The 20,795-nt window shown below is 45.1% G+C and overlaps 1 protein-coding gene across 1 annotated transcript in view; it reads left to right on the forward strand.

Moving 5' to 3' along the window:
- The window catches only part of PIK3CB (phosphatidylinositol-4,5-bisphosphate 3-kinase catalytic subunit beta), a 1,054,351-nt gene that overhangs the window by 468,283 nt on the left and 565,273 nt on the right, over positions 1–20,795 (forward strand). The window contains exon 5 of the mRNA XM_086943780.1: positions 20,074–20,297. Within this exon, the coding sequence (XP_086799906.1) occupies positions 20,074–20,297 (224 nt within the window). The remainder of the gene's footprint in view (positions 1–20,073; positions 20,298–20,795) is intronic.

Consider the following 20,795-nt stretch of genomic DNA (forward strand, 5'->3'; position numbering starts at 1 on the left):
GAAATCCTGGAGTTTCAAAGAATTTAGCCTTTGAGTGACGTTAAGTCCAATCATGCGTCAAACTCAGCACCTTCAAAGTATAAATATGCCTAGGTTTGCCCAGACAAACACGCAGTGGTTTGGGGCAGATAGACTATCTACTTGCCTGACGCCCTGCAGCAGCAAGTGCCGAAGGAAGCCGACCCTCCAGCTGACGCACTGAAAGAGACACTGTCTTTTCTCTTGCCGAGAAATCCAGCTCCAGTGTTTCCGGACTACCCTTGCAGGTATCTGGGAAATCGAGTTCTGAGAGAGATACAAGACCTTCATTCTAAAACCAAGGTACGGAGCTGATTAGACCTCTTAGAGAATTCTTGGAATAGATTACTGGAAGAGAACTACTCCTCACTTACTTCTTCCCTCGTACTAGACTTAGGTTAGTTACAACGGGGTAGGCGTATTTTAGAAGCACCAGTTGAGTACTTTTAGTCATTATTTTTACTGTATGTATTTTATACATTTTATGCACTTATTTGGCTTAGAAACCATATCATGCTTTTACAGTACTACTTTATAATACTGTTCGTATTATATGCATTGTACTTTATAACAAGTATTTCGAATGTAGCAGTACATTTCTTATGCTTGAGAAAGAAGACTGTTCAATAAATACTTTTATTGAAAACGCCAGTCTCTCTATTTTCTCAGCACCTCTGGTGAAACGAAGCATGCACGATTGACTGAGTAAAATAGCTACCTATTGTTTCCGCGACTCTAGAGATTTGATTTCTTATTCTTGGGAAACAAAGTTGTCATGTTTATGCGGTTGTCAGAAACTAATCCCTTCTTGTTTATTCAAGAAAGATTCTAGTGACCTCTGCGCTAGCTGGCACTCACAATTAAGTCTAATGTTTTCGGTACAGACCTAGTCGACCTCAGTCCTACGTCTAAACTATAGTATATATTATTCCAATGCGCAGAGCCTATTGGGAATATAGGAACTACACTACAGAGCCACGCCGAGACTCTAAGCTGGTTCCCCAGCTCCGAAATCGGCAGCTTTAGCCATTAGGCCAAGACCTCACCAGAATAATAAGTGCTAGGGCTGTCGTCAGGAGGCAGTTTGCACCAGAACATTTCTGCTGTTAGCGCTGCCTCTTGAGGAGAGCCCCGGCACTTTTTATTTTACAAATTAACCACTGATAACAAGTTATGAGAAAGAGCTCTCCCAATTAGTTGTAGGCCAAGAGGAGGGAGATCAAGGTACACAAAGCGTAAGCAAAAACCTCTTAAAAGACCTATATTACTTTTGACAAGGCAATGAATCCAACAGATATTTTCACATACAAGGATGCTACAAATAGACAAAACTTTAAGATATTATAAACATATTATTTTATTTTATTTTTCTTTGTATTTTTTTATATCATTTTACTTTTTGAAGATTTATACAAATATGCATTACAACATCACATATAAAAAGTCATAAATAGTCCTAATACATTGACTAGATTGCCAATAGTGCAGTTAAATAAAGTGCAGAATAAAGAAGATTTTTTAAAGAGAAAATTTGCCCCTATAGCTAATATATCTTGCTAACATACAAACTTTCATGCATACCAGTCATGCAAACACATTCATAATTGTTTAAAACAAACAGAAGAAGGAGCATGCAAACACACTAAATAGGATAGAATAACAACCCAAAGGTGCAGATGGTAATACAATTTCTACAGATGGTATAAAAATGAGAATTCCACCGGTTTTAAACGATGATCTGTGTGGTATTGATCATTTTTTGATACATTATCCAGATCTTGTTAGGATGTACGGCCTACGTACGTTTCGGTGAAACAATCACCTTCCTCAGGGCCAAGATGGTGAAACAGACAAAACTGATACAGGCAATAGGTAAACAAAGTATTAAAAAATAAGGGGCAGTAAGTTTTCCTTTTCTATTGCAATTCGCATCGGTGTGCAATAGAAGGGATATGGGTCATCACTTAAGACAATGATGGGATCTGCTATGGCTTTTGAGATGGATAATAGTGTTATTCCATGTTGTTCTATGTAGTTTTTATTGCATATGGAAGAAACCGGTACTGGTATGATTTAAGTCCTCATACAGTGCTGGTCTTGTATTTAGCATTTGCTGTTGACCAGAAAATGGTAACGTTTCATTCTACTTGTAAATGGAAACGTGATGGCCGTAGCAGGGGGTCCCAGACGAGGTTACACAGCAGAGTTTAATACTTTGTTTACCTATTGCCTGTATCAGTTTTGTCTGTTTCACCATCTTGGCCCTGAGGAAGGTGATTGTTTCACCGAAACGTACGTAGGCCGTACATCCTAACAAGATCTGGATAATGTATCAAAAAATGATCAATACCACACAGATCATCGTTTAAAACCGGTGGAATTCTCATTTTTATACCATCTGTAGAAATTGTATTACCATCTGCACCTTTGGGTTGTTATTCTATCCTATTTAGTGTGTTTGCATGCTCCTTCTTCTGTTTGTTTTAAACAATTATGAATGTGTTTGCATGACTGGTATGCATGAAAGTTTGTATGTTAGCAAGATATATTAGCTATAGGGGCAAATTTTCTCTTTAAAAAATCTTCTTTATTCTGCACTTTATTTAACTGCACTATTGGCAATCTAGTCAATGTATTAGGACTATTTATGACTTTTTATATGTGATGTTGTAATGCATATTTGTATAAATCTTCAAAAAGTAATATGATATAAAAAAATACAAAGAAAAATAAAATAAAATAATATGTTTATAATATCTTAAAGTTTTGTCTATTTGTAGCATCCTTGTATGTGAAAATATCTGTTGGATTCATTGCCTTGTCAAAAGTAATATAGGTCTTTTAAGAGGTTTTTGCTTACGCTTTGTGTACCAAATTAACCACTGATACCACCACCATTACCACCAATGCCACCACCAATACCGCCACCAATATCACCAACACCAATATCACCAACACCACCATCAATTCAATTCCACTAATACCAATACCACCACCAATAACACCACCAATATCACCCACACCTATACCTCCAAAACCACCACCAATGCCACCAATAGCACCACCTCAGAGCCTCTCGCTCACTAGTAATAGCAGGGGCACTGTACGAGGACGAAGCTGCAGCCAAGACCAATCCTCCCTCCATCCATGCCTACAATAAAACACAACCCGCCCTGCACCACAAGATGAAACCAGGGCCCTACTACTGCTGAAGTGATTTTTTTATTAGACCAAAGATAGCAATGACATTACGCAATGCCACACTGCACCCTCAAATCGATCGTGGAGAGGGCAGGAAATAGTCCCCTCCCAGCTCTTTCTCCTGAGCTGCGACAGTGTAATGAACAGAGCTAAAGGTGTTGGAGCGCTTTGTTATTGTTTATAGCTCAGATCATATGTAACTTGCACTTCACACTTGGTGTCTGTGTAATTTACAACACTTACACATCTTCTTCATGGCAGTATTTATTACTACATTGAAGACGTCGCAGGCCGGTCTCTTCCTCTGATATTTATAATCTAATAAGCTGTCTTCAAGGCCCTTTATTGCAGTGCAATAGGTCTCGCATTTGCGAGAGTTTAAGCTATTAGTCTTGTAAATGACAATGCCTTTTATTTATAGTTTAAAACCCAAAACCTAAATTAAAGGCATTGTCATTTACAATGCCAATAGCTCAAACTTGTGTAAATGCGAGACCTATTGCATTGCAAATGCTTGTTCTATAAATGATGTGGGTAGTATGCTTCAGAATTAGAATTTGGGCATTCTGCACTTTGAGGCTAAAATGCCAATATTACTCTTTGCCGATAATGCAGTTTTACTTTCCTGCTCTGAACTGGCTATGCACAAATTACCGATTGGTTTTTCGACCAATTGTACCAATAAAAATCTTGTTATAAATATGGCAAAAACCACATAGCTGATAGTGAACTCAAGGAACACCTTTGAAGTTCACCTTTAAAAAACATATGGGCAGCGCTTGAACAGAGTCCAAACATTTGGCCTATCTGGGGGTCAGAATTGATGAGAAGTTATCTTTGTCCGCCCAATTATCTTAACGTGAAGGGACTCTGCTTCACTGTAGTAATGCATTGCACAGATTCTTCTCAAACTGCAGAAAGAGACTAGTTCCACCATGCTTATCACATGAAAGCTGTGGTAGCAAGCACCTTTGCCGCAGAACTTTGGGGTTTCAAAAACCCAAAGAAGCTTGGCAAAGTGGAAAACAGTTTATTACCCCGCCTTCTCCCAATGGATGTTCTAAGGCTATAACTGGGCACGAATCCAATTAAACTACTTCTGCCTCTCAAAGTAATTTTATACCAGGTTTGAATTTGAAAAAGTCTGATCTGCTACCGGTGAGTTGCTTCTGACCTCTTAGCACTGGGAGCCTCCTTATAGGAGTAGCTTTTCACTTTATAAAACTAAAATTAATTTATTCATCTGGTAATCTACCAAAAATCTCACACAATTTGGCATGGCAGTAGAGCGGGCACTTTTCATGTTATAAACACATGTTGAGGTTGGCACAACTGTAGACAAACTGGTACCCTAACGCAAATGTGGTGATGTCCCAAATTCAAATGGTAATGGGAGGTATTGCCTAGGGACATAAAAGAGATGCTTGCTAGAAATCCAGACTTGCCCAGCAACATACGGTAGGGACTACCGAACGAGTAAACATACTCCTTGTACTCCAGCAAGGGATGGGCCATTACTATCACTCTTTGCACAACAAAACAAGCAATTGCTGCCAAATGGAGCTCCCACTATATCCCTGCTCATACTGTCTGAGTGTGTACAAATCATGGGATGTCCGTGCAGTGGAAAAATGAACTGCCCCTCTGGAATCAGCCTACCTCAATTTGATAAAATGTGGAAGTCGTGTATCCTCTTCCTGGCACATGAGTTCCATGAACATCTGCCACATCTACCTCCGAATTCTCTGCTTACACAAGGAACCCAATAGAGTCACGCTGGCGATGGAGCTGCGGGGGTGGCTGTGGGACCCCTTTTCACGACACCGAGCCCTCTCGGTTTTAACAATCGAAGGGGTGAAGTAGCCTCTCCTTCCCAATAGGACTGTACCGGTTTCTCTTTCTCCTCCTCCACGTAAATCTCCTCCCTGTGCCCCCCCCACCACACACACACACACACACACACACACACACACACACACACACACACACACACACACACACACACACACACACACACACACACACACACACACTCTCACTCACTCACTCACTCACTCACTCACTCACTCACTCACTCACTCACTCACACACTCACACACTCACACACTCACACACTCACACACTCACACACTCACACACTCACTCTGAAGCAGGAGCCCTTTGACAACTCCATTTCAGTCAATTAAAACATCTGCATTTTTTTAAATTCTATATGGACAATCTTTTTACTGTCATGACAAGGTCACTTTGTATTACATTTTGATTGGGTATTTTACCACTCAATTCATTTACCAAAAACTGGCAAAAATCTGGAGAGGTCTCATCTGTTTGTGATTGTACACAAGGCGTGGAAGAAACCCTGCTCCAGTTCATGTAATGCACAAAGTGTTTGTCAGCGTGGAAAGACTGTCTCATACCACTCTGTTTTAAAGATAATTATAAGGCACTGCAGTACAGTCTTTACATTCTGTCTACACGCTAGCACTGATGCAATTTGCAAGCCAGTAGCCTCATATATTTATATTGCTTAGATATTATCAAGGGGCACCCCTTAAAGGCTTACTCGTTTCCCTGGGCCAAAGTCATTTAGCTACGGCATTCAGCTCCTTCTAGCCACTGGAAGGAGCCTGGAGTGTAATTCTCAGTGGGCCAAGTTTTTTTGTTTTCCTTTGCAGTCTTGCGCACACACACACTCAAGCTATTGTTTGTTGCTCTTTGCGCATGCATTGTTAAGTCCTCTAAGGCTAATTGTAGTCCTGTTTTTTTATTAGCAGGGTTTATCAATGAATTATGCTAAGCCTATGGTGTCTTTCACTGTGCTTTTATGTATGTTGCAATTTGCACACCCACCAAAGCTATTGTCTCGCTGTTTTTGCACATTTATTAAGTGTTTACATCATATTTAGTGTTTTTGTCTAATTAGCAAGTTTTTCCAATGAATAATGTCAAACTTGTGGTGCCTTCAATTGTGTTTTTATGTATATCATACATTTGTAAACTGCAGTCTTCTGAATGTTGTAGGCCAACATGGCTTAAGCTATCCGTTGGCTCCACTACGATTTAATTTTAAATGTGTACTTTGTAGTAGATCAGTGTTTGTTTCATGCTTCAATTTTATGTAATATTGTACGGCTTATATATGATAAGAGATATGATCTGTATAATACGAGTGGCAGCACAGGTTGCAAAAGTGGCTAGCTTAGTTGCTTTTGTTATATTAGAAAATGTATTTAGTGTTAGAAAAAATATCTGGAAAAAACCAAAGTGATAGATTCCTTACCTTAGAATTACCCCCAGGTGTCAGACTGGATCCGGAAAGTTTTCGTCTGCACTACCCCTGCACGTTGGAAGGTGGCGTTGTGCGGCTCGGCGTCCGTCGCTGGCATCGTGGTCGCCGAGATGACATCATGCAGCTTCTTAAACGCCGCCCTCGCGCGCTGACGTCAGTTCTTTATTGTTCTGCGCCAGCAAGCGCAGGTCCGGAGAGAGTGGTTAACCCAGTCATTTTTTGACTGTTTTTTTAGGCTTTTTCTGTTTTTTCGAGGGATGCCCGGTTTCAAATCTTTTGGGGACTGTCATCTGAAGATGTCGGTGATGGACCCGCATCGCGTGTGTCTCTCCTGCCTGGGGCACGACCACGATCCCAACTTGTGCCCCGACTGCTGAGCCATGGCTCCGAAGACTTTGCGGGAGTGGTCCCGAAAGTTGCTTGAAGTCAGTCAGTCAGTCGGCCACTCAAGGTCCCGGTCCCGTGGGAGGTCGAGGAACCGGCTGCGGGGCCATCAACATTGTTCGTGTGGATCAAAGTCTTCGCACTCTGGGTCAGGTAAGACGAAGCACAAGAAGTCGAAGAAGCGTCACTGTTTGTCGACTTCCCCTTGCCCGTCGCGGCTGAGGGTGCGGGTGGTGCCTCCCCCGCGGCTCTGGCGGAGCTTACGGTGTTGCAGTCAGCCTACCTGCCCTTCTCTGGTTGTCCCCGGTTTCAGCCCCGACATGGACACGGAGCTGGGACAGCGTTGCTTGACGCTGATTCAGACGCCGATGGGGCCTTTCTACCCCCATGTCCAGCCTCCTTATTTTCTGCCTGAATATCAGCCTTCAGTGGAAGGGGAGGACTTGGAGGGGACCTGAGGACCCTCTCACAGCTCAGTGCGAGTATGACCCGGACTGGGCAGAGGAACTGGGGGATACCAGTGGTCTCAACACCTCTCCTGACCTTGCCATGCTCCCTCCTCCTACCGTGGCTACGGTGGAGTGTGCACGTTGCGCAGTGGTGTTGCGTAGGGCAACGGAGGCCCTCAACCTCCAACTCCCTACGTGGCAGTCAGGACTAACCTCCTGACAAAAGTGCTTCAATCGGCAGCTACCTCTGCGGAGCCACTACTGCCCTTTAATGAGGCACTTTCTGAAGTTCTTTTGGGCACCTGGTCCAGGCCCAACACAGGGGCTCCTGTGGATAGGATTGTGGCCTGACGCCATTGCCTGGCCCCGGGCGACCCCATTTTCTTCTCCCAACACCCCACCCCTGAGAGCTTGGTTGAGCTTGGCTGTTCAAGCCTCAACATCCCAGAGCGCCTTCCCTACCGCACCCCCAGACAGGGAATCCAAGAGACTGGAACAATTTGGAAAGAAGATTTTTTTTTTACTTCCGCCAGTTCAGGGCTGCGATCTGTGAACACCTCATGCCTCTTGGGCCACTCTGTGTGGGATACAGTGGTGCAAGTGCTGCCTCAGTGTACGAAGGAGGCGCAGACAGTGCTCTCTAAGGCTATTGCTGAGGGGAGAGATGCAGCCAAGTTTATAATACGATATGGCCTTGACACCGCCGACTCGATGGGCAGAGCGATTTTCACGAAAGTGGCCCTCTGCCGCCACGCCTGGCTGAGGACTACTGGCTTCTCGGGGGATGTGTAGAAAACCCTGATGGACATTCCATTTGAAGGCATTCACCTTTTTTGGCAATAAGGCAGATAGTGCGTTGGAGCGTTTTAATGACTCGCGGGCTACGGCCAAGTCCTTGGGCCTTTCGGCCACTCGCCCTCCTCCGCCTTCTGCTTTTCTCTCCTTTCCTGGCCACGGAAGGGGCACCACAGCACGTTCGCCTTAGGGCTGCAGAAGCAGCAGTCTCAGCGTGGACGCGGGTCAGGGGGCCAGCGGGTGGGTCAGTCCTCTTCCACCCCGGCCACCACTGACCCAAACCTTCCGAGTCTGGTCTTTCAGGCCCATCAAACGTCAGTGGGCGGCAGGATTCGCCATCACCTCCACCACCTCCACCACTGGTGCACCATCCCTTCGGACAGGTGGGTTTTACAAATAGTCCAAAGGGGCTTCCCCCCTTTGTGATTACCCCTCCAGCCATGCCACCCCAGTACCACCGCATGTCGGGGGTTCACTTGGCACTTCTTCTATAGGAAGTTGCGGCCCTCTTGGCCAAGGGGGCCATTGAGTGCCTTCCTGCGCCAGAAGTAGAACGTGGTTGTTATTCCCACTACTTTCTGTTGGCCAAGAAAGACAGGGGCTTGTGTCCTATCTTGGACTTCAGGTACGTCAATTGCTTTCTCCGCAAGGAGCAGTTCAAGATGCTTAGTCTGGCTAGGGTCTTGTTTGCTCTTGACCCTGGAGACTGGATGGTAGTGTTGGACTTGCAGGTCGCATATTTCCACATTCCCATCCTGCCGGCCCACCGACGTTGCCTGTTGTTCACAGCAGGCAGCAAGCATTATCAGTTTACTGTGCTCCCCTTTGGCCTTACCTGCGCCCCTCGGGTGTTCACGAAATTGATGGCGGTGGTCGCAGCTCATCTGCTCCGATCAGGGGGTCCAGTTTTCCCCTATCTCGACAACTGGCTTTTGAAGGCGGTCCCGCCCCAGTCAGTCGTCTCCCACCTCCAGACTACGGCGTCCTCCTGCATTTGCTGTGGTTCTCCATCAATTTGCCGAAGTCGCACCGGATTCCTTCTCAGAAGCTCCTCTTCATTGGAGCGGTTCTGGATACAACGCAGTTTCGGTCCCATCCTCCCGAACAGCCAGTCCAGGATATTTAGGCTATGATTCCGATCTTTCGGCCTCTATCCTGGGTTTCGTTCAGGATGACCCTGAGGCTGCTGGGCCTCATGGCCTCCTGCATCCTGCTGGTCACTCATGCCAGATGGCATATGCAGGCTCTGCAGTGGGACCTGAAATTCCAGTTGGCGCAGCATCAGGGGATCTTGTACGATTACGTCCAGATCTCGGAGGGCACTGCACAGCAGCTGCAATGGTGGCTCATGAACCGACATTGGGTCCAGGGCTGATCCCTCTCCCTTCCCCAACCGGAGCACACAGTGGTGATGGACGCATCCCTCCTGGGATGCTGGGAGGGGGGGCACATGGGAGAGGGGGAGACCAGAGGCCTCTGGTCTCCGGCGGAGTTCGGGCTCCAACCAACCTTCTGGAGCTTCGGGCGATCCGACTTGCACTGAAGGCATTCCTTCCCTCTGTCAAAGGGAACGTGGTGCAGGTGTTCACAGACAACACCACCGCCATGTGGTATTGCAACAAACAGGGCGGAGTGGGGTCCTGGACCCTATGTCAGGAGGCTTTGCACCTCTGGACATGGCTGGAACAGCAGGGCATTTCCCTGGTGGTTGAACACCTGGCAGGTTCATTGAACGCCAGGGCGGTCGAACTCAGCCGCAGGTGCATGATGGATCACGAATGGCATCTTCACTCGGATGTTGAGCAAGGTCTCTTTTGACAGTGGGGAGAGCCTTGGTTAGCTCTATTCGCCACCAAAGAGAACACGTAATGTGAGCAATTCTGCGCATTGGAATTTCCAAGGAGGCACTTGCTAGGTGACGCTTTTCATCGCAAGTGGAGTTGCGGCCTGCTGTACGCCTTTCCGCCTATACCACTTCTGCCCAGAGTGCTAAAGATCAGGCGCTACCTGGCACAAGTCATTATTGTGGCTCTGGACTGGGCTCGAAGAGTTGGCTATCCCGAGCTACTCAGTATGAGCATGGATCCCCTGATCCGACTGCATCTTCGGGGGGGGGGGATCTTCTGTCGCAGGAAAAGGGGACGGTCCTCCACCCAAACCTGTCCAGTCTCCACCTCTTTGCTTGGAGAGTGGGCGTCAGCAGTTGATTCCTTTTGACTTGCTTCCTGAAGTCTGTGATGTCATTCTGACAGCCAGTCGTCCCTCCACTAAGTTGGTATACGCCTGCAGGTGGAACAAAGTTGTGGCATGGTGCACAGCAAAGTCTGTGGATCCCTTTTCTGCCCCTCTTTCAGAAGTTCTTCTGTTCCTTCTTTCTTTGGCCCAGCAGGGCTCTGCTCTGGGCACCTTCAATGGCTATCTCTCTACTACTTCGGCCTTTCTCAGGCTCCCTGATCAGCCCTCTTTTCATGTCCCCTGTTGTAAATAGATTTCTCTAAGGCATTACTCATCTTTTGTCTCCTATTCCTTTCGTAATGCCACAGTGGGACTTGAATCTGGTTCTTACATATTTAATGTGCGCTCCCTTTGAGCCTCTTCACAACTGTCCTCTTCAAACTGCTGACTTTGAAGACTGCTTTCCTGGTTGCTATCACCTCTGCCAGGAGAGTGAGTAAGCTTCCGGATCTTTCTTGTAAACCTCCTTTTCTGTCTCTCAATCCGGACAAGGTTGTGCTCCGAACACATCCATCCTTTCTGCCAAATGTTGTCACTGACTTTTACATCGGGCAGACCATCACTTTGCCCACCTTCTTTTTGCCTCCGCATCCTTCTAGAGAGGAAGAGAGGCTCCACGGTCTGGACCCAAAACGTGCTCTCTCGTTTTACTTGAACTGCACACAACAGTTCCTGGTGAATGACCAGCTCTTTGTTGGCTACATTGGCGCCAAGAAAGGTCAGGCCGTACATAAGCAGACTATCTCCCAATGGGTCATCTTGTGTCTTAAAGCCTGTTATTCCCTGGCTAAAAAGGAAGCTCTTTTGGGGTTGTGCGCCCATTACACCAGGGCGACGGCTACCACTATGGCGTTGATACGTGGTTTCCCCTTACAAGACATCTGTCAGGCAGCTACGTGGGCCTCACTGCACACTTTCACTAAGCACTATTGGCTGTACAGCCTAGTCAGGAGAGACAGCTTCTTTGGCCATTCTGTTCTCCGGGACTTCCTGGTGTGATCTTGGTTCGCAGACCCACCACCGGGTTGGTATTGTTGGGGTATCTATTCTAAGGTAAGGAATCTATCACTATGTGTTTCTTTCAGATGAACAAGTTACTTCCCTTCGGTAATGATATATCTGTAAGAAACATTAGTAGTGATAGATTCCTTACTGCCCCATCCATCCTCCCCGTTCTGCGAACTGATTTCTAGGGTTAAGGTCATCCCTTTTAGGGCCCTCGTTTCAAGGCACCAGTGGTCAGTATCTTGCATGACTCCGCGTTTTCTGGCGTGGAAAGTAGTGTATAGAACTGACGTCCGCGCGAGAGGACGGCATCGAAGTAGCTGCCGCAACGTCATCTTGGTGACCATGACGCCAACGACGGACGCGGAGCCGTACAACGCCACCTTCCGACGCGCAGGGGTACTGCTTATGAAACTTTTCTGGATCCCGTCCGAGGCCTGGGGGTAATTCCAAGGTAAGGAATCTATCACTACTGTTTCTTACAGATATATCGTTACCGAAGGTAAGTAACTTGTTCTTTTCTTTTCTCTTCTAAACTTTTATTATCCCTGGGTCTTCTCAAACCATGCAGTCAATTCGTGGATACAATTTTTGTTAAATACAATATACAATACATACAATTCTGGATGGTTCCTATCTCTCGGAAAAAACTAATGTCATCCCTCTCCTTGAAAAGCCTAATGCGGATCCTAAAATTCTGTCTAACTTTAGACTCATTTCCCTGCTCTCAGGGGTCTCAAATTTGCTTGAGAACAATGTGAATACCCATTTATGGACAGTTTCAATCTTCTGTATCAATCACAATCCGGTTTCAGGGCCCATAATAACAGGGAACCGGCCCTTATGGAAATAACTGATTAAATTAAATGTTAACACTGGCCACAATGCTGCCCTGATTTTGTTAGACTTCTCTGCGGCGTTAGACACAGTCTCACATGAGATCCTGCTGCACCAGCCTGCCTCGATTGGGGTGGAGGGGATGGTCATATACTGACTTGGTTCCTTTTTAAATCATAAAGAACAAACTGTGTGGCTAAGCCGTTCTACTAAGAGGTGAAGCCTCAAGTGCGGGTACCACATGGCTCAGCCATTAGCCAAACACTTTATAACATTTATATGTCCCCGCTTGTGTTCCTGATCCAATCCCTTGGTATCCAAGTTCTTATACGCGTCTGACATCCTGCTTTTGCTGACCTATGAAGACCCCTCTCTTGACGCAAAGTAAACATTTTCAGCCTGCATTGTAGCAGTGATTGGGTGCCTCGGACCCAACTGCATGCATGTAACACAGACAAAATAAAGTTTCTGCTCTTTGGTCTTAACCCCCTTCCAGGGTGATTGGGTGCATGGCGGAGCAGCTGCTAGCTCCTTAACCATCCCCCAGAGGTGGCAAAGAACATAGGGTGCATTTCAATGCTCACCTCTCTTTTAAACCCCAGATTACGGCAGTCGTAAAAATCTTCTTGAATACTCGGAATGCTAAGGAACGTTCTTGATTTTCTGCCTTTGGGAGCTCGGAAATAAGTAGTCTGGGCTCTGATACTCTCCAAATTGTATTACGCCAGTGTCCTATAGCTGCGGAACCCGGATTATTTAATAAATCGACTGCAATTGGGCAGAATACGGAGATTCCCCTTTTAATCAAGCTTCCCAAATGTTCTTCGGTATCTTAGTACCGTAACCTAGTGCACTGGCTACTGGTGACTAAAAGGTTTTGTCTTCAAATCTGTGACCATTGCTTTACAAAGCCTGACCTAAATACCTGTCCAACAGGCTACAAGAATAGTGTCCTTCTAGGGCTTTACGTTCACATTCTGCCCAGCTGTGCTATTCCACCCGCTAAGCGTAAGAAACTTGGTGGTTTGGCCTGTTCTGTTTTGGTGGCCAAACACTGGAATGAGCTGCCCCCCTTCAACTCTAATGTATACAAGACTAATCAATCATCCAGAATCAACAAAAAACGTATCTGTTCAACTTTAAAGGTAGTAGTTGTCTCTTTTCCTTTTGTCTTGGGGACGGGACACTCTTGTAGTAGCTGTGCGCTTTAGAAGTATTTTTCATTCATTCATACATTCGGTACAGCTCAAATACTTTTTATTTGCTTCCTGGCCTGCTACGGTTAATTAGTACCTCGGACCTATTTTTCATGCTTTGTGTCATGGCGCTTTCAGTCCTGTCACTTGAAGACAACAATGATGCTGCTTGTTTTAAGCTGCTGCTTGTATTTTCTGGGACGTTCAAAGGATCTGCAAGTCATAGCTCGAATTTAAGCAACGCTCCATGAAAATCAATCCCTTGCAGGATCAACACTACTTGTTTCTCTCGGTTGTAGATGGCTTACCTACCCTTTTGTTCGCAGTACTTTAAAGCAGATTTGAAATCTTATCATTCGCGTGTGGTTTGTGACAGAAGGGATCTCTTCGTACCACGGTGCTCCTGGTACTGCAGATATGACTGCTTTGTGAGTTATTTCCATAATGCTTGAGAAGGAGAGCACTATCCCTGCGAGCCTTGGACAAAGATGCTTTATATAAGAGACTTTCATTATTTGCACCAATGTTGTGGTTAGGCTAGTGTTGGGGTTATGCTAAAACCTTTTTTGGACGCTTGGCTTATTTCTTGGGACGGTGGAAGGGAGTAAAACCACTGATGGCTCCTTATATCAACAATGTGATATCAGTTTATAGACCGTGTCTTTTTACATTGCACTGAATTACCTAGCAGTCAAGTACACATCGCTTAGTTTTACAACACTAGAGACAGTTGTCCAATTCCTTTAACCCAACCCTTCATTTAGTTGTATATGAACTATTAGTAAAGGGCATTACTAGTTTATGACCAATGCAGAGATTTTGTGTTGTACCTAGTTGTCATTCTGCATTACCTGCAGGGGACACGAATTGCTTCAGCGTCATTCATGTCTTATTCTTTTGTTTTAATAACTTTTTATTGAATTTGGATCATAGTAACGACAGTCAATGAATATTCTCCCCCTCGCCCACCATTTCCCAGCAGTCACTTTAGTGAGTCTCTTGACCATTCAGGCAGTCTCGACCCAAGTAGGCTTGCAAGTATTTTCTTTGAGGTCTCCTGGAATGGTTCTGTTCCTACTATTTTTAGTTTCCTAGGGTTATGTGAGCAGGTCAGTTCCTTGCAGTGTATGGAGAAGAGTGAATACCACAAAGGGAAGGATTTTCTTTCCCTCGAAGAGGTAAAGTGATCTTCCCATCCTTACCCAAGCCACTCCCTCAAGTACCAACCCTATGTGTGCCCACGTAGCTAGGATTTCCTGTTTCACTCATGATAGAAGTATATTACTCCAGAGGCTCTATGCTTTACGCATTCATAACTTCACTTTCACCATATGTCCCAGTAAGAAGCTTTTAGGTATCCTTGGCATTTTGATTTTAGCAATAAGTATGTCGCATCTGTGGCTGCAGATGCCCATGCTCTGCTTACTCTTACCATCTAGTGTTGGGTGTGGACATTACAATGTATTTTTCTTTGAAAAAGCTTTGAGTCACGGAATATGCAGGGACTCCACCCTTGGTCCACAATGTGCATCTGCAACAGCTCCTCCTTAGATGTTTTTTTTTCTGACAATGAGTTCGGGCTTGTTCAGCAAGTGGTCTGAGACAAATGTGATTATTGAAGCTTTTTGTACCTAATTGCACCACTTTGGAGATTGATAACATAGAAAACTTAGTTCTCAATTGACCTCGGTACAGTGGTTCCACTGATGTGGACACCTCTCTACTTAGGCTACAACGACTGCTTTGCCTCGATGGCCCTATGCCCTGGGTCTCCTCCTTTTACTTGGCCGAGTCTTTCACGAGTCCCAGTCAGGCAAAGGATACTCAAATTCAGTTGAAGAAAACTGAAATAAGAGTATTAAGTATTATGACGAGGTCAGGTGAAGGGCGATTTCAGTGGTGCCACTCCTAGAGTTCTTTTAGTGAAACTAAAATCCCTCTTTGCAGTTCTTGGACATACCCCTGCTTTTTTAGACCTTTTACGTTCAGAACGTTCCCAAGAAGATAAGTGGCCAAATGGTATTTGTTGCAAATGATTCAACTGAATTTTCTTGCTTTTTGATCACCAAGTTTGACTTTTTACTGTGGGTAAGTCTCACCCACGGTAATCATACTGTGCGTGTTTACCACTAGTATCCATCTTTTAAGATCAGGCTGCTATGACGCAGCTCGGGTAAAAGGGTACTTAGCTGGTATTTGTCTGCAAATGTGTGGGCTACCTGAGGGAGACTACTGCCTTGCTCAGCCCTGTAACTACGCTCAGGTAGCTTAGTGCGAAGGGGACTCTGTAAGGTTAGGTGTTAACCTAAGATAGGCCTTATAATAATAATAGTGGGAACTCCTAGGTAAAGTCAGTATGGTTTACTTTTTTGCCTGCAGTGGCACTTTAATATACACATAGGGGGACATTTGTTTTAGAGTGCAGTTTTGCATCCCATATGCCTGCAAAGTCCAGTGAGGTGTGAAACTTGGATGGAAAGTGTGCACACAAGTTTATACACGTAGGTCCCAAGATCATAAACTTACAGGTCGTCCAGAATTTCCATATTTCCCGGTCTCCGGTAGGGATAAGAGCCCAGGCCTTTTGTCACCCTGCTGAACCAAGTTAATTACATTTCTATCCAGCAGAGAAAACAAAGCGCCTGTCCGTTCAAAATTCAGCTCCTGAAGAAGCGGTGGGAAAGAAAATCTGCATTTTGTAATTACCCGTCACACTATCAGGTCTGGAGGCAGCCCAGGCCTCTAAATAAAGGAGGAAGCCCAGACAACTGGAGTAAATCTAGGTGGGAGGAGCTCATCATTAAGGTTTTGATGGGAAAGGCCCTGGTAGTGATGTCAACGAGGGGCAGAGCTGAGGCTCCCAGAGGAGATGTGACAAGTGATTTCTGGAATGCAAACATCTTTGGTTGTCCCACCATGCTATGCAGAAGGTTTGGGACTGGGTGGATAGGTGATGTGGCACTGTAGTACTGGCTGGAGGGGAAGGGGGTGGTGGCTTCCATTCACATTTACAATTTCTTGCACAAGGGAGAGAGGGGCCTCTTTGCTGTTGTGCCCTAGACACTGAGACTAAAACAGCAGCTGCAACCATGGACAACTGGAAGGCGAACCCTCTGATGCACTAAGGGGCTAAGGTCTCTGCCCCCAGTTGATCACATGACTACTGTGTTTCTCTAAGAGCCAGTGAGGGTGGCCCACTTACACACCCTGAGGACCCGTTCAGGGAAATAATCTGGACTTCTCCACCTAAGCAAGAGAAAAGGAGCACCAGAAAACAAAGACCAGGAGAAAAGCTGGTGCAGAGCGCCAGTGGGACCAGCCATCTGCAAAGTACTCCACCTTGAAGGCCAGAAGGCCTGTTGGAATGATCTTTGGTGGCTAGAGCTCACTATCAGGAATAACATGTCCCCAATAACTTCGAAATTGACCCATCTAGGCCCAAATGATGGTGGTTTTAAGGTGGTAATAATGCACCTATGTATACAATCAACAGGAGAGAAAGGGCTCGTAAGGCCACTCTTGTACCCCTTATGAGTAATAATTACAAATCAACAGATGAGTGACTAAATGGGTAAAGGGGATAGTCAATAGCTACCACCAAGTAAAGAAGTTATTCCAAACAAAGAGCAGTCAAACAGTAAGGGTTGCATGCAGAGTGCCACAAGAAGAACCCTCGGGCACCAACAAGACTGTCGGTTGCCATTTGTCTTCATTGGGTCCTTTTCAGAAAGTAGTGATTGAGAAATTAAAAGAAGTATGGACTACTCCCCAAAAGTGAGTATTTTATTAAGGGGGTAGCTCTAACTTCATTAAAAATCTTCGTGAGAAAAGTCGGACTGGAAAGTGGTTATGTTAGTTTGAACCACCCAATCCTAAACAAAAAACAACAATATAGGTCGACATGTTTCTGCTAATACGAGCCCAAACTCGGCTCAGCATTCATCAGGACCATACGTAACTACTTCACGTGGGTGAAGCACGCTAAGGCTTCACTGCCACCTGAGGTAGACAAAGTATCTAAAAAAGATTACGACCTTCTGTGTAATCAGGACACTGGAACTTCCAAGTGTTTCTCCTCCCTTTTATATGTGAGGGATTTAAGTCTGTAAGGGAAGATAAACAGAGCAAAAAACACAGGATATATATGTGTATATATATAGAGAGAAAAGCACTCTGTTTTAAAGTTTTGTACTCTTTGCATGATATAAAAACCATTACTTAAGGTGCATACACCATAAACCACTTTATGGACATTGAATTATAATAACATCATTATGTCTAATAGCTCACACTATGGAGCCTGATTGATAATCCAGAAATTGTATACCTATTTCACTTAAATTCCTTGCAGGCCTTCCTGATTAATTTCAGAAGACTTACAAAGAGAGCCAAATGGTTTTTGGAAAAACAACCAAAAACCTTTTAAGCGCAATCAACTTTTAAAGAGTAAAGGAGCGCTATGGAAAATATTTCAATCCATGTCATTTAAACAAGTGTCCAATAAAGTTCAAAACGACTCTGCAGTCAATAACAATCGACCGTCAAGAGTTCAGATTACTCAGCATTATAAGAATACACGTTCACCAAATGGAAGAAACTTGGAGTGAGAAAGTCTCTTCATGTGAGATACTCACATGCGTGTCGTTTCTACAGCGTTGCATGGGCTCGCGGCTGGGGGAAACTCTTCACGCTCGGGGATCTAAAGAAATAATAGAGCCTTAGCGTTACAACGCTCGGGGGGGGGGGGGGGACACTCAGGGTTTAGCTAGCGAAAGGAGCAGTGTGCTTAAGCGCCGCCAGTTCAAGTTGCATCACACGCCGAAGCCTGGGCAGAGCCTCCGGCTAACTGATGCAGTTACAGAACAGACCCGCTGTTTTTAACAAAACACGCCGCTTGACGCTTACCTGACACCCGGCGACTCCCCGCAAATAAACCTGCTTCTTGCCAGGTCCACGGCCCAAACAATACAGAGCCGCTGTAGTCACTGGTTTATAAACAGATTTAGTTAGGAACGAATACCGGTCACATGACCAACAGTGACGTAGGTCGGACTCTCTTAGCTTTTCTTAAAGGGACAGTGTTACTTAGTTATTATCCATGGGCATTCTACCTCCATGAAACTCATTTGAGGCTAATGGTAATTTTTTAGCTAATCCCTCGTCACCAAACACAAATGGAGGTGGCTGAGAAGCAAAAATAATGCACCAACAAGTATTAAGCTTGTGGGGCGCTGCTGAACCAGTGAGAACTTACACCTGGGTTGAGCCAGGGGGGTCAGCACAAGGAGGATTTCTTTTACCTGGAAGGGGGGTTGTGCGTGTGGCCCCCTCCCCAGGCTCATTCTTGCCTCCGACGGCCCACATCTCCCCTGGTGTGACCATGAAAAAAAATGGGGGGTGCCTTTGTGCCCCTCCACCAAAGAGAAGGGCCTGGGCCCCCATCTTGGGCCCCTGAGACAATGAAGAACAGGAGAGTGCCCCCTACGCAGCGAGTTTAGGGACATGGGACCCTCCTTGCCAGGCCCCATAGAGGCAGGACACTGGGGAACGTGTGTGCCCCCTGCTAGTGGTGGCTGCTCCCCACACCCATGCCAGTGTCTCGTGGATCAGGAGGCTACCACATACAGAACACCCTGCCCGCATAGAGCGTGCAGGGAAAAAGCAGCCTTCTGTGTCCCGTGCCGACAGAGGAGGAGCTGGCTGGGCAGGGAGCCAGCAGGGACATCAGACGGTGGTCTTGGTAAAGCCAATAGACTTACCTTATACGTTGTGATGACCCTTGATAAAGCCAATAGGCTTGTTTGATTTAAAGTTATATCTCCCTATTTTTGATGGGCTGTCTGGTATATCTAGGAGGGTGGGGGAGGTTATTTCATAATCTAATCGAAGGTATTTAAATCTGCCTTAAGTATATATTTGAAAACTAATGTGTAGTATTTAGTAATGTGTGTGTGCTAAATGTACTTTTCCTTTTTCAAAGACTGAACAATCATTTATTGAGTATTAATATTGCGTACCAACGAATCACGATTACTAGCTCACTCCACTTTCCCTGAGTAGGCCTTGGACTGCTGTGCTTCACTACCCTGAGAGTCGAGCGCCACAATAGGGTGCTTGGTTCTCATTAATGGGACTTTGTAGACCTATTACTTGTGCAAGCCTCACATCCTGGACAACTAATAACTCAATCTTCTACAGTAAAGCATTAAAGTATAAATGACGAAAATTAACAAGGCAATTTGAACTGGTAAGGTTAAATTTCATCCAGTACACCGTACATAACTAACCATGTCAATCCAAGGGCCGCCTCCAAAACTTTGAATCCCTATCTATTTATCTTCTTTTCAAATATTCATATATCAGTATGTTTAGTTTTAAGTTATTTTTGACACTCGTAAAACCTAGAGGATGCTACTACTGAGGCCTGAATCCTTATTGATAGATATACTGTCCAGTTTATGCATTTTTGAAAAACTTTGCATTTTTATTCACTTAACAGTAAAGTACTGTAAGCACCATTCAGTATGTTTTATGAATATCCTTTATTGCTGTTTCAGTTACTAATGTTTTTAGAGTACTCCTTCCAACTAATGTTATATGATGTCAGAAACTGTAGAATATAGAAATGCCTCTGTCACCTAGACAACTTCTTTCTCCTTTCCAGGCTTACATGAATTTGATGCCCTCAAGGACCCAGAGGTGAAAGAATTCCGCAATAAGATGCGTAAAATCAGTGAAACAAAGATGCAGTCTCTTCTGGGATTGTCTTGGATAGACTGGCTGAAACGCACCTTCCCTCCAGAGCTAGAACCCTCAATCCCAGAAAATTTCCAGGATCGACTCTTCCGAGGAAACCTTGTGGTGTCAGTTCATTTTGAAGACTGCCAGGTAGGTGGGTGGAATGCGTTTTGACTTTGTAAAGCAGACGTCAAACCACGTCTATGTGGATTGTGTGATGTTTTGTATAACAAATGTCAACTTTCATATAAAGGTAAATTTAGTAAGGCTTCCTCTAATAGATCTCCGCTTACATTTAAAAAGCGGTAAGTGGCTGGCAGTGGCACAAACAAAAGGATTGTGTCTTGGTGCACCATTAGTCAGGGTGGAGAGCGCCAATCTGTAAAATAAGGTAAACCATCAACACAAGTAGTTTAAGTTATCATCTGAGAAAAGTGACGTGTCAAGGATACAGCGAGGGACTGTATTTGCTCTCCCATTACATTCAGTGGGGAGCCGTTTGGAGTAGCTGAGGGCTTTTGTGAATTAGTGATTCACTACCACAACGCAACGTCACTTGGTGACTGCCGGTCATGCTTTTTTGTATCACCAGGCACATGCCTACTGGTGTTACTGCACAGATATGTTTAGTCTCTTCTATTGCAAAGG

Source organism: Lissotriton vulgaris, chromosome 11, assembly GCF_964263255.1.
Source record: "Lissotriton vulgaris chromosome 11, aLisVul1.2, whole genome shotgun sequence".
Taxonomy (NCBI): domain Eukaryota; kingdom Metazoa; phylum Chordata; class Amphibia; order Caudata; family Salamandridae; genus Lissotriton; species Lissotriton vulgaris.